This window comes from Eurosta solidaginis, chromosome 4, assembly GCF_040869045.1.
Source record: "Eurosta solidaginis isolate ZX-2024a chromosome 4, ASM4086904v1, whole genome shotgun sequence".
Lineage (NCBI taxonomy): Eukaryota > Metazoa > Arthropoda > Insecta > Diptera > Tephritidae > Eurosta > Eurosta solidaginis.
In genome coordinates, this window is record NC_090322.1 from 131,682,939 (window position 1) to 131,697,855 (window position 14,917).

General features: G+C 36.6%; 1 protein-coding gene and 1 long non-coding RNA gene across 6 annotated transcripts in view; one reads left to right on the forward strand and one right to left on the reverse strand.

The window, feature by feature from the left end:
* The window catches only part of LOC137250350 (uncharacterized), a 64,376-nt gene extending 51,934 nt beyond the window's left edge, over positions 1–12,442 (reverse strand). Inside the window, exon 1 of the long non-coding RNA XR_010952923.1 lies at positions 12,323–12,442. This is a non-coding gene — a long non-coding RNA (uncharacterized lncRNA). The remainder of the gene's footprint in view (positions 1–12,322) is intronic.
* LOC137250349 (sulfhydryl oxidase 1-like) overlaps positions 1–14,917 on the forward strand; it is a 189,737-nt gene that overhangs the window by 107,191 nt on the left and 67,629 nt on the right. Inside the window, exon 1 of one of the 5 annotated variants that reach the window (XM_067782981.1) lies at positions 12,321–12,380. The exons of 3 other annotated variants lie outside the window; for them this stretch is intronic. Coding sequence is in view for 1 of the 2 variants with exons in the window: in XM_067782976.1 (XP_067639077.1) it covers positions 13,628–13,693 (66 nt within the window). In the remaining variant the exon portion in view is untranslated. Of the gene's footprint in view, positions 1–12,320; positions 12,381–13,560; positions 13,694–14,917 lie in introns of those variants that run through there. One more of the 5 variants, XM_067782976.1, reaches the window with a different exon arrangement.

Consider the following 14,917-nt stretch of genomic DNA (forward strand, 5'->3'; position numbering starts at 1 on the left):
ACCCATATTGTACAAACAAAGTCTAGGGTCACCCCTGGTCTACCTTTATGGAGATATCTCGAAACGGCGTCCACCTATGGAACTAAGGATGACCCCTTTTAAAATACTCATTAACACCTTTCATTTGATACCCATATCGTACAAACAAATTCTAGGGTCACCCCTGGTCCACCTTTATGGAGGTATCTCGAAACGGCGTCCACCTATGGAACTAAGGATGACTCCCTTTTAAAATACTCATTAAAACCTTGCTTTTGATACCCATATTGTACAAACAAATTCTAGGGTCACCCCTGGTCCACCTTTATGGAGATATCTCGAAACGGCGTCCACCTATGGAACTAAGGATGACTCCCTTTTAAAATACTCATTAACACCTTGCTTTTGATACCCATATTGTACAAACAAATTCTAGGGTCACCCCTGGTCCACCTTCATGGCGATATCCCTAAATGGCGTCCACTTATAGAACTATGACCCACTCCCTCATAAAATACTCTTTAATGCCTTTCATTTGATACACATGTCATACAAACACATTCCAGGTTTTCCCTCGGTTCATTTTCCTACATGGTTATTTTCCCTTATGTTGTCACCATAGCTCTCAACTGAGTATATAATGTTCGGTTACACCCGAACTTAACTTTCCTTACTTCTTTTTATTTATTTATTAAATGTGTTAATAAATGTTGCATTCTTGGAGAATAAAATTTTGAATAGACGTTTGCGTTTACTTATTTTAAGAAAGAGTTTAAATGACCATAGCAAATTGTTTTAATAAAAGCATCTTAATGCACTTATAAACTACTACATACAATTAAATACGTGTTGTGGTTTACGACATCTAGCAGTTTAGGAACCGCGTATATCGGCTCCCCAGCAAAACCGGGTGTTTTGACCGATTTCGGCCCCAGAAGATATAATTACTTACTACTTAAAAGCACGCTAGTCAGTTTGTTAATAGACGAGAGTTAGGAACTCCAAGGGACCACTCTCTCCTTTATAGGCCTTAGCTGTGTAGAAGATATCCCGTGGTGGTTTTGAGAGCGGTGTTTTAACAGGCCTGCAGTTTCCTTCAGTATGTTTCTTTTAGGCACGGTAGCCAAATCGGAAAAGCGTAGCATGCAAACGGCTGGCCATTTGCTTTACAAGTGGCCATGAGTTCGAAACTCCGAGTTTACACTGAGTAAAATGTTCACTGTAATAAACCGTGGGGTGGAAATGGGGGCGGTGTGGCATAACACTGGTAATAAAATTTTATTACCAGTTTTTAAATATAAACGAGCTCTAGGCCAAATATTTGTATATTCTTAATAAAACACAATACGTGAATTTTTGATATACAATTATATTAGGGGGACTCATGTAACCGTATAAATGCCTTATAAAGTGTGTAAACGTATAAATTTATCTAGTTTACGCACGAGCTGTCAAATTTTGTATGAAAAATCATTTACACAATTTGTATAAATTTACGCGCACATTTCATTGTGTAAACGCGGTAAACTCAAAGGAATGCAACCTTGCAGACATTACAGACGGCATTTTCATCAAAAATCCCCAACATCAGCAAGTAAAGGCGTTTTAGTTTTGTTTTTTCACTTAATCTTGGTATTTTTTAATTTGTATAACAATCAAAAAAATTTTTTTGGAAATAATACAGCTGAAAAACAATCAAGTTTATCAAGAGTATTACTAGGTGCGTTCATATAACCGCGTGTGTAAATGGATATAATTTTACACCTTATAAGTTTATATGCTATCATGAGTCCCCCTATTATTTAATTTGTCGATATTTCGACTTCAGTCTGAAGTCATCATCAGGAATTTTTGAATGCAATATGTCGACTGATTGCATTCAAAAATTCCTGATAATGACTTCAGACTGAAGTCGAAATATCGACAAATTAAATAATAGGGGGACTCATGATAGCATATAAACTTATAAGGTGTAAAATTATATCCATTTACACACGCGGTTATATGAACGCACCTAGTAATACTCTTGATAAACTTGATTGTTTTTCAGCTGTATTATTTCCAAAAAAATTTTTTTGATTGTTATACAAATTAAAAAATACCAAGATTAAGTGAAAAAACAAAACTAAAACGCTTTTACTTGCTGATGTTGGGGATTTTTGATGAAAATGCCGTCTGTAATGTCTGCAAGGTTGCATTCCTTTGAGTTTACCGCGTTTACACAATGAAATGTGCGCGTAAATTTATACAAATTGTGTAAATGATTTTTCATACAAAATTTGACAGCTCGTGCGTAAACTAGATAAATTTATACGTTTACACACTTTATAAGGCATTTATACGGTTACATGAGTCCCCCTAATATAATTGTATATCAAAAATTCACGTATTGTGTTTTATTAAGAATATACAAATATTTGGCCTAGAGCTCGTTTATATTAAAAACTGGTAATAAAATTTTATTACCAGTGTTATGCCACACCGCCCCCATTTCCACACCCACGGTCATTACAGTGAACATTTTACTCAGTGTAAACTCGGAGTTTCGAACTCATGGCCACTTGTAAAGCAAATGGCCAGCCGTTTGCATGCTACGCTTTTCCGATTTGGCTACCGTGCCTAAAAGAAACATACTGAAGGAAACTGCAGGCCTGTTAAAACACCGCTCTCAAAACCACCACGGGATATCTTCTACACAGCTAAGGCCTATAAAGGAGAGAGTGGTCCCTTGGAGTTCCTAACTCTCGTCTATTAACAAACTGACTAGCGTGCTTTTAAGTTGTAAGTAATTATATCTTCTGGGGCTGAAATCGGTCAAAACACCCGGTTTTGCTGGGGAGCCGATATACGCGGTTCCTAAACTGCTAGATGTCGTAAACCACAACACGTATTTAATTGTATGTAGTAGTTTATAAGTGCATTAAGATGCTTTTATTAAAACAATTTGCTATGGTCATTTAAACTCTTTCTTAAAATAAGTAAACGCAAACGTCTATTCAAAATTTTATTCTCCAAGAATGCAACATTTATTAACACATTTAATAAATAAATAAAAAGAAGTAAGGAAAGTTAAGTTCGGGTGTAACCGAACATTATATACTCAGTTGAGAGCTATGGTGACAACATAAGGGAAAATAACCATGTAGGAAAATGAACCGAGGGAAAACCTGGAATGTGTTTGTATGACATGTGTATCAAATGAAAGGCATTAAAGAGTATTTTATGAGGGAGTGGGTCATAGTTCTATAAGTGGACGCCATTTAGGGATATCGCCATGAAGGTGGACCAGGGGTGACCCTAGAATTTGTTTGTACAATATGGGTATCAAAAGCAAGGTGTTAATGAGTATTTTAAAAGGGAGTCATCCTTAGTTCCATAGGTGGACGCCGTTTCGAGATATCCCCATAAAGGTGGACCAGGGGTGACCCTAGAATTTGTTTGTACAATATGGGTATCAAAAGCAAGGTTTTAATGAGTATTTTAAAAGGGAGTCATCCTTAGTTCCATAGGTGGACGCCGTTTCGAGATACCTCCATAAAGGTGGACCAGGGGTGACCCTAGAATTTGTTTGTACGATATGGGTATCAAATGAAAGGTGTTAATGAGTATTTTAAAAGGGGTCATCCTTAGTTCTATAGGTGGACGCCGTTTCGAGATATCTCCATAAAGGTAGACCAGGGGTGACCCTAGACTTTGTTTGTACAATATGGGTATCAAAAGCAAGGTGTTAATGAGTATTTTAAAAGGGAGTGATCATTAGTTCCATAGGTGGACGCCGTTTCGAGATATCGCCATAAAGGTGGACCAGGGGTGACCCTAGAATTTGTTTGTAAGATATGGGTATCAAACGAAAGGTGTTAATGAGTATTTTAAAAGGGAGTGGTGGTAGTTGTGTAGGTGGTCGCCTTTTCGAGACATCGCCATAAAGGTGGACCAGGGGTGACCCTAGAATTTGTTTGTACGACATGGGTATCAAATGAAAGGTGTTAATTAGTATTTTAAAAGGACGTCGGACTTAGTTCAATAGGTGGACGCCTTTTCGAGATATCGCCATAAAGGTGGACCAGGGGTGACTCTAGAATGTGTTTGTACGATATTGGTATCAAATTAAAGGTATTAATGAGAGTTTTAAAAGGGAGTGGTGGTAGTTGTATATGTGAAGGCCTTTTCCAGATATCGACCAAAATCTGGACCAGGGTGACCCAGAACATCATCTGTTGGATACCGCTAATTTATTTATATATGTAATACCTGCCAAGATTTCAAGGGTTTTTTATTTCGCCCTGCAGCGCTTTTTCATTTTCTTCTACTTAATATGGTAGGTGTCACAACCATTTTACACAGTTTTTTCTAAAGTTATATTTCGCGTCAATAAAGCAATCCAATTACCATGTTTCATCCCTTTTTTCGTATTTGGTATAGAATTATGGCATTTTTTTCATTTTTCGTAATTTTCGATATCAAAAAAGTGGGCGTGGTCATAGTCGGATTTCGTTCATTTTTTATACCAAGATAAAGTGAGTTCAGATAAGTACGTGAACTAAGTTCAGTAAAGATATGTCGATTTTTGCTCAAGTTATCGTGTTAACGGCCATGCGGAAGGACAGACGGACGACTGTGTATAAAAACTGGGCGTGGCTTCAACCGATTTCGCCCATTTTCACAGAAAACAGTTAAGGTCATAAAATCTATGCCCCCACCAAATTTCAAAAGGATTGGTAAATTTTTGTTCGACTTATGGCATTAAAAGTATCCTAGACAAATTAAATGAAAAAGGGCGGAGCCACGCCCATTTTGAAATTTTCTTTTATTTTTGTATTTTGTTGCACCATATCGTTACTGGAGTTGAATGTTGACATAATTTACTTATATACTGTAAAGATATTAAATTTTTTGTTAAAATTTTACTTAAAAAAATTTTTTTTTAAAAATCGACGTGGTCGTTCTCCGATTTTGCTAATTTTTATTAAGCATACATATATGTAGTAATAGGAGTAACGTTCCTGCAAAATTTCATCATGTTATCTTCAACGACTGCCAAATTACAGCTTGCAAAATTTTAAATTACCTTCTTTTAAAAGTGGGCGGTGCCACGCCCATTGTCCTAAATTTTACTAATTTTCCATTCTGCGTCATAAGTTCAACTCACCTACCAAGTTTCATCGCTTTATCTGTCTTTGGTAATGAATTATTTCACTTTTTCGGTTTTTCGAAATTTTCGATATCGAAAAAGTGGGCTTGGTTATAGTCCGATATCGTTCATTTTAAATAGCGATCTGAGATGAGTGATCAGGAACTTACATACCAAATTTCATCAAGATACCTCAAAATTTACTCAAGTTATCGTGTTAACGGACGGACGGACATGGCTCAATCAAATTTTTTTCGATCCTGATGATTTTGATATATGGAAGTCTATATCTATCTCGATTCCTTTATACCTGTACAACCAACCGTTATACAATCAAACTTAATATACTCTGTGAGCTCTGCTCAACTGAGTATAATTATCGCGATTAAACTCTCTTCGTAACGAAAGGGACGACCTGCAGATATTATGAAGCTTCATTGATTTCGCGAATTGCGAGCTATTAGAGCTGGATTCGATTCGATTCTTTTAAGAATCGATTTTTTCGATTCGATTCTAGAAAAAAATCGATTTAGTCGATTAAATCGAAACGAACAAAGTTTATTTAAATTTTGCTTATTCTTTGTAACAGTGTACTTGCTTACGTACTTAACCATTTACATGATTTTGCCCGACAAATAAAGCTGGACTGTTTCTCTCTCGTTTCGTTGCCTGCCGACAAAATTGGAAGCATCAAGGAATGCCAAGTGGGTCTTCACATGATCCTTTCATCGGAATGAGATAATTAGTACAGTCTTTACCGAAATGTCATTCTTTTTGCGCTTTTTTGAATCGATTATTTCAAAATGTAGGGAAACCAACCTTGGGAACATTAACGAATACACTTTCTTCTTTAGTACTTATTATTACAATATGTATAATGTTCTCGCTTTGTTTACGGAATTAGAATCGATCTATGTTCAGCGTCATATAAAAAGGAAGTATTTATTACATACGTAAGGTAACATGTTCTCAGTATACGTTTGCAGATTTTAAATCAATGAGGTATACGGAACTTTCAATTTGCAACATACGGCAATTTGTGTCATGGTTTGCGTAGTTTCAGTTAAAAACTTTATGGAAGTATTTTCTTAGCTTATTGAAAATAAAAAGGAATAAGGAATTTAGTTAACGAAATTTCATAAAAATTGCCACTTCTGTTTTCGTGTTTGCTGCTGCCTATGTCATAAAAAGTATTAGGTTACGTTAGGTTGAATTGGCCGGTCCATGAGGACCTCACATAGACTGAATAAGTCCGTAGTTGTTTTAACGACCAAACTGAAAAACCCTATCAAAACCAGGACCTATGTTATAAAATAACTCCGTCCTCTTGGCAAATACTAGAAGCTTCCTAGGATTTAAGCCGCTTGCTGCTTCTAGATCTGAGAGCTGTATGACTCCTAATAGCTGGAGTCTTAGCCTTGCAAGCGCAGGGCAAGAGCACAGAACGTGCTCGATCGTTTCCACCTCCAGCCCGCACTTCCTACATCTGCTACCACTGACCAAGCCTAATTTAAAGGCATGTGACGCCAGAAGGCAGTGTCCAGTCAGAATACCCCTCATGAGTCTACAGTCCTCTCTTTTTAATGATAGAAGCAACTTTGTTAGTCTAAGGTTGTAAGACCTGCACATAATCTTCGACACTTTACAGCCCCGCGCTTGAACCCACGCCTTTCCGGCTTGGTCGATCATCTGCACCTCTCGCTTTCGCTTAATTTCGCAAAGTATAATTGGGACGTCTACGGATCAAGCTTCAGCCTTTTTAGCTAATTCATCCGCTTTTTCATTCCCCTCTATTCCCATATGCCCTGTGACCCAATATAGATGTATGCTTCTTCCTGTCCCGATTCTCTCCAGGGACTGCTTACAATCTAACACGCATTTAAATGCTGTGGTATGCAAGATTATTGCCTTAATTGCTGCTTGAATGTCAATATATAAGTTAACACGATTGCAGCTTGGGCTATTTTCTTCCAGGGTTTCTATTGTTTTGGTTACGGCTAATATTTCCGCTTGGAAAACGCTACAGTAATCCGTCAGCCTGTAGGATCTGTTTATTTCCGGATCAGCACAGTATACCGCAGACCCTACTCCTGCCACTACTTTGGAACCATCTGTGTACACATGTATCGCCTCGTCCGCCATTTGAGCACCCTTGCGCCAACCGTCCACCTCTATTATGGCCTTAAGATCGCCCTCGAAACGCAGATAGGGAATCAGGTAGTCTGTTTGTCTTGTGATTGATGACGCTATACTACTATGGCCGTATGGTCGGCGCACAAGCTGCCCGAGGCGCGTGTGTAAATGGATATAATTTTACACCTTATAAGTTTATATGCTATCATGAGTCCCCCTATTATTTAATTTGTCGATATTTCGACTTCAGTCTGAAGTCATTATCAGGAATTTTTGAATGCAATCAGTCGACATATTGCATTCAAAAATTCCTGATGATGACTTCAGACTGAAGTCGAAATATCGACAAATTAAATAATATAATTGTATATCAAAAATTCACGTATTGTGTTTTATTAAGAATATACAAATATTTGGCCTAGAGCTCGTTTATATTTAAAAACTGGTAATAAAATAAATTCAGCTCCTACTTCAACTGCACTGACGACAACTTTGATTGTCAGCTCCCGGTAGGGTGACCTACCTCGAAAACAAAAAACAATGACGTTGTATGTATATAATCTTGGGTATAACGTTTGAAAGGGTTGGTGTCGAAATGCTGTATGTACAAAATTCTAAAAACAAAATTCTGCATTTTAAAATTCTGTTTTCTAAAATTCTGCTTTCAAAATTCTGTATTAAAAAATTCTGTATTACAAAATTCTGTATTTCAAAATTCTGTATTAAAATATAATGTTAACAATGTTAAAGATGTCATGCATTCATAATTCCGGAAGCCGAAACACCGAAAATCAATATTATGGAAGTCAATATTCTGGAAAAAGCTGATGCAACACCGGCTGCGCCATGCACAGTAATTTTGCGTAGAACACCTTTCTGAATAGGCGGCCTTTGGCCGCGCTTATAAAAAATAACCATGGGCTACGCCATGCCAAGTCCGGGTGTGTGGTATAACCGTGGCTACCGCCACGGTGATGTCCTTCTGCGTAGGACACCCTTCTGCGTATGACGAAAATCACAACACTTGAATAAAGCAGAATTTTTCGCATTAAACATGCAGCATTTTCATATTTCATATTTCATATTTCATAGAGAGATCTAAGGCTGAGCTTCTCTTCCAATTTGCGTCGTGCTCCTCTTGATTTTCCTTAAAAATTGGCCGGACGGGACCTACATGTTTTACGCCGACTCCGAACGGCATCTGCAAGGCAGATGAGTTTTCACTGAGAGCTTTTCATGGCAGAAATACACCCGGAGCGCTTGCCAAACACTGCCGAGGGGCGACCCCGCTTAGAAAAATTTTCTTCTAATTGAAAAACCTTATTTCTAAAATTTTGACGTTGCTTTGCCCGGGGTGTGAACCCAGGGCATACGGTGTGGCAGGCGGAGCACGCTACCATCACACCACGGTGGCCGCCATTTAAAAAGCAGAATTTTAAAAAAGCAGAATTTTGTTCAAGCAAAATTTTTTTGCAGTTTACAGAATTTTGTCACCCAGAATTTTGTAATACAGAATAATGACACGCTCCCGTTTGAAATTAGTGTCACGCTAAATGCACAAGCACCAAAGAGACGTTGCCAGGCAACACACAAAGCAATTGGCCAACGGATCACGGAAGTTGCAGGCCTGCGGAAATATTGCTACGAGAAGTTTCTCTAAGATATCTGAACGTTATTTACATAAAATAAAAATAAAAATATATAATTAGCCCGATTTACCCGGGAGGAGATTAGATTCTCTTACAATTTGAGCCGTGCTGCTTTTGAAGCTTGCTTGCTGGCATCCGTGACAGAGCTTAGCGCTGACCTGAAGGGGGTTAAGTCACGTAAATTATAATGTTGATCAGTATCATTCAGCATAGCCGTATAAGATCCAGTACGCTCCAGAAGAGTGAAGGTATAAATCTATGTATTTCTATAAACAACCCTCATCCCATTTCAGCCATGAATCCATAGACTTGACAAGTAAGCAGATCTAAGTACAGCAATAACAACAAGTATGGAAGGCTAAGTTCGCGTGTAGCCGAACATTACATACTCAGCTGGGAGCTTAGCTGCTTTGGTTTGGGGTAACCCTGGAATGTGTTTGTATAACATGGGTATCAAATGAAAGTTATTAAAGAGCATGACATCAGGACGGACAAGGCGACAGCTGTTTCGATTATACCTTGTAAATCTCTTCAAAGCCTTTTCTCCCGGGAGTGGGAGTCGAACCCGCACTCCTACGATAGTTGAAATGGTTACAAACGCATTCAGCTACGTCATGCCTTAGTTGTTGTAAAGTTTTTCCCAATTGCCTTATTTCGCATATATTATCTTCCACACATCACATAATTCGTATGTAGTTATGTGTTGAAGTTATGCATGTTTGTAAGGCGGTTTTCAGAGAAACTTGGTATTTGTTGTTGTTTTTATTCTATTTATAGAACTACAACGAATTAACCAAATGTTGTCTCTTTATATGAATTAATCGGGGATTGCCCTTATTGCTTTAAATGTATGAACATTTATTTCACGTAATTTTTAATTTTATAATTTATTTAATAATTTGGGAAAAATTTAAACAACGTGACATCACGACGGACAAGGCGACAGCTGTTTCGATTATACCTTTGTAAATCTCTTCAAAGCCTTTTCTCCCGGGAGTGGGAGTCGAACCCGCACTCCTACGATAGTTGAAATGGTTACAAACGCATTCAGCTACGTCATGCCTTAGTTGTTGTAAAGTTTTTCCCAATTGCCTTCTTTCGCATATATTATCTTCCACACATCACATAATTCGTATGTAGTTATGTGTTGAAGTTATGCATGTTTGTAAGGCGGTTTCATAGAAACTTGGCATTTTGCTGTTTTTGTTCTATTTATAGAACTACAACGAATTAACCAAATGTTGTCTCTTTATATGAATTAATCGGGGATTGCCCGTATTGCTTTAAATGTATGAACATTTATTTCAAGCAATTTTTAATATTTATAATTTATTATATTTATAATTTTTTTTTCATTTTTCGAAATTTTCGATACGGAAAAAGTGGGCGTGGGCATAGTCAGATTTCGCCCATTTTTAATACCAAGATGAAGTGAGTTCAGATAAGTACGTGAACTAAGCTTAATAAAGATATGTATACTGATTTTTGCTCAAATTATAGTGTTAAAGGCCGAGCGGAAGGACAGACGGTCGACTGTGTATAAAAACTGGCCGCGTCTTCAACCGATTTCGCCCATTTTCATAGAAAACAGTTATCGTCATAGAAGCTATATGCCCTTACAAAATTTCCCAAGGATTGGTAAATTTTTGCTCGATTTATGGCATTAAAAGTGTTGTAGACAAATTAAATGAAAAAGGGCGGAGCCACGCACGTTGAATGTTGACATAATTTACTTATATACTGTAAAGATATTCAATTTTATGTTAAAATTTGACTTTGAAAAAAATGTGTTTAAGTGGGCGTGTTCGTCATCCGATTTTGCTAATTTTTATTCAGAACACACAAAGTAATAGGAGTGACGTTTCTGCCAAATTTCATCATGATATCTTCGACGACTTCCAAATTAAAGCTTGCAAAATTTTTAAATTACCTTCTTTTAAAAGTGGGCGGCGCCACGCCCATTGTCCAAAATTTTACTAGTTTTCTACACTGTGTCATAAGATCAACCCGCCTACCAAGTTTCATCTTTTTAACCGTCTTTGGTAATGAATTATCGCTCTTTTTCGGTTTTTCGAAATTTTCGATATCGAAAAAGTGGGCGTGGTTATAGTCCGATTTCGTTCGTTTTAAAAAGCGATCTGAGATGAGTGCTCAGGAACTTACATACCAAATTTCATTAAGATACCTCAAAACGTACTCAAGTTAACGTGTTTACGGAGGGACGGACGGACGGACAAGGCTAAATTAATTTCTTCTTTCGCCCAGATCATTTTAATATATAGAAGTCTATATCTATCTCGATTAGTTTATGCCGTTACAGGGTACCGTTATGCGAACAAAATTAATATACTCTGTGAGCTCTGCTCAGCTGAGTATAAAAATAACGCGAGAGTGGTGAAAACATAGTTCTTGAAAGCCCCGACACATAAGCAGTTTCTCATATAGATGCGTTTTTCTCAATCTTATGCATTATGAGTAGATTGCACGTTTTTTTTTATGGAGAACGGTAGATTGAGTGACACTAGCGCCATTTAATATAGAAAAGTAGCCAACTCCCAGCTTTTGTTGCAAACAAAGCATAAGAAGAAGAATTTGACATTTGCTTTGGCCAAGGGTGCTGGCACCTTTGAAATTAATACGACACAAAATATGTTAGCAAGTATTTTTGTTGTATAGGGAGAATGTTTAAAACAGTGCTTCGCGAAATTTTGGATGTGTATGGGCAAGGCAAAATAAACTTCAATTGCCAATCTAAAGTTCCTTCATATTTATAACCCTCCCTCTTGGTTGATTGTGGCGATGTTACTGAAATGCATGAGCTTGTTTTGTGAGAATTTTGGCGACCTTTAAATTTCTAACTTTTTGTTGTTTTGCTGGTTTGAGATCAGGGTCCCTATTCGCTAACTGTGAGTTTTAAATGTACACAAGATATTGTGTAAACTTTGAAATTCTGATTCTGTAAAGCAAAACTGTGAACAAAAAAACTCACTGGTAAAAACTTCGTGAGTTTTCTTGGCAGGCAGTGTACACTATCCTGACATTCAAAACTCATACGCACTGTTGCAGAATGACTTTTTTGTTTTCATGGCGTTTGATGATTATTTTCTCACTGACATAAGACTTTTGCATTCAGCGCTCATTCAGCAAAACAATGTACACAATAATTTACAGAATCGCATGAAAATTTAAAGTGTAAATTGTGTGTGCAAATGAGTTTTCAATGAGTGTACATTTTTCAGTTTTTCACAGTTACGGAATTGACCCCCAGGTTTGCACAATAAAATGAAATAGTTGTTTTTTCGGATACCAATATATTTCGGTTACTCTAAAGTAACCGTCTTCAGGGTTGAAACTAATAATAAACATAAAAACCAATTCTCAAATCAATTCAAACATACAAACATAAAAAACTGATCCTCAAAGTACATACATTTTATTTCGCGTCCTCCCTGGTGACGTGGAGTTTGATACTGATTATTCGTTGACAGGTGTTTTTAAATATTCAATCATAACTCTTAAAGTAAATTCTTCTCCGTCGGTGTGTTTATTATAGCAGTGTCTCTAATGTAAATCGTTTCGTATCTTGTATAAGAATCACTGATGATATGAAACTTCTCGCTCTCTGAGAGCGCGTGAAAATGTGCATTTTTTATAATATTGGCCATAGATACCATCATGCTCAAAATCAAGTTTGGGCGTTTCAGAATAACTTTGGGGTATTTTACATGCTAAAGGTTTAATTTATAATTTTCACCGAAAACTTGCTCAAGATTGTCAAATGGGATATCAAAAAACTCGAATTTTTGTCCGGATTACAAATCCGAAGAATTTTACACCGGTGGAAAATTTATCAGTGACAACACCTTTCATCAAAGGGCTTTACACGAAACGGGTTTTGGTAGCAGCTTTCGATTGGTGAAAAAGTCAGCTTCTTAGTCTTCGCATTGATGTAAATGGATGCATAAAGTTCATTTTTTTGTGGAGAGTTGCAACATTCCACTTTTGACAGCTGAGATAAATTGTAAGTATACGTATAGGTTAACGCAACATGTAAAATTAACAGCCTTTTGCGGGCGACAACGCAGATACTTCACCAAGTGATCTAATTTCGTAATTTCTTATAAATTTTTTGCGTTTTTTATTGTATGTGGATATACATATGTATGTACATAACCATTTTGGTCGCATCAAAGTGAAAAAGGGGCTAGCCGTTCATTGTTATCTTATGGCGGTGCCAGCGCAGCAAAGCAAAGCAACGCAATCGAAATATATTATTTTATTTTTTTTCACTTATCTACCACAAAATATTTCTACAAAACTTTGCCTTTTTTATAAATTTTAATAAGTTTTTATCACCTTACTTGCTGATTTTTTTGAAAATAATGAAACCGAACGGATTTCTTGGAGTTTTTTTTTTTTGGGTAGTTTAGGCAACTCTATAGCCATCTGATGTTCTTGGAAACGAATGAACTTTTGTTTACAATCGAATGAACTTCAAGACCCATTCCTGGAAATGAATGAACTTTTGTTTAAAATCGAATGAACTTCAAGACCCATTCCTGGAAACGAATTGAGAGAGAATATAAGTTTCGTATCAGGTCATCAGTGATCACTGATGACATGATACGAAACATTCATTCTCTCTGAATTCGTTTCCAGGAATGGGTCTTTAAGTTCATTCGATTGTAAACATTGGTTCATTCGATTGTAAACAAAACTTCATTCGTTTCCAAGAATGGGTCTTGAACATCAGATGGCTATAGAGTTGCGTAAACCGCGCCAAAAAATTCCAAGAAAATCGGTGCGTTTTCATTATTTTTAATTTCAAGTGTATTCAACTACATAAGCGGATCAAAAATTTGTAAAAAAGGCGAATTTTCGGAAAAATATTTAGTTTTAAACTATAATAAGTTGTAAGTAGTGTTTTCTGCAGTGAAAAAATATGAAATAATATAACAATTTGTTTAATTGCTAGCAAAATGCCAAGAAACAAAAAGTGTGTCATGGGATGCGAGGGTAGCCAGAATTTTTTCATGATTGCATACCTCCTGGTGGTGTGGAAAATGCAAAAATTAATTAAAAGAGTTAAGGAGATACTACATAAACGCTTTGCTCGCGTTGCTTCGCTTTGATGGCATGTTACAGCCAAAGCTTTATAATATATGTAGTAATGATTAGTTTTTTTTTGTCACGAAATAAAAAACGCAAAAATGTACAAGAAATAACAAAATTAAATGAGCTGTTATATTAACGCACGAAAAGAGATAAGTACATTTTATCTTAGCTATCAAAAAATTTAATTTCACGTGTTGTCACGGAAAAATTTTTAATGGGTAAAATAAGCTTTTTTTTGGATTTGTAATCCTGACAAAAATTCAAGTTTTTTGATATCCCATTTGACAATCTTGAGTAAGTTTTCGGTGAAAATCATAAATTAAACCTTTACCATGTAAAATACCCCAAAGTTATTCCGAAATGCCCAAATTTGATTTTGAGGATGATGCCATCTATGGTCAATGTTATAAAAAATGCACATTTTCACGCGCTCTCAGAGAGCGAGAAGATATGAATGTCATCTGTGTCAGTGATAAGAATTCTTGCGTCGCCAAAGTTTGGTGAGTGGCTGGTAAGCATGTGTTAAATGCATCTATATGAAAAATTTCATTGTGCCGCGGCTGTAAAGAATAAAAGCAGCAAATAACCAATGACATCGCACTATAAAATAAATCAACGCCCTTGAAATTATGTAAACAATTGTAGCGCTTCGCGGTGTTTGTAAATGTTCGCGCAATTAATGTCCGTTGGTGTGTTTATTATATACTGTGTCCCTAATGCAGACATCGGCAAATAGTAGCACAATTGTGCACACTCAATTCACACGTATTCTTATTCTCTTTAGTTTAGTTGTCGCTGAGTAGAGCTGGATTCGATTCGATTTTTTTAAGAATCGATTTTTTCGATTCGATTCTAGAAAAAAATCGATTTAGTCGATTAAATCGAAACGAACAAAGTTTATTTAAATTTT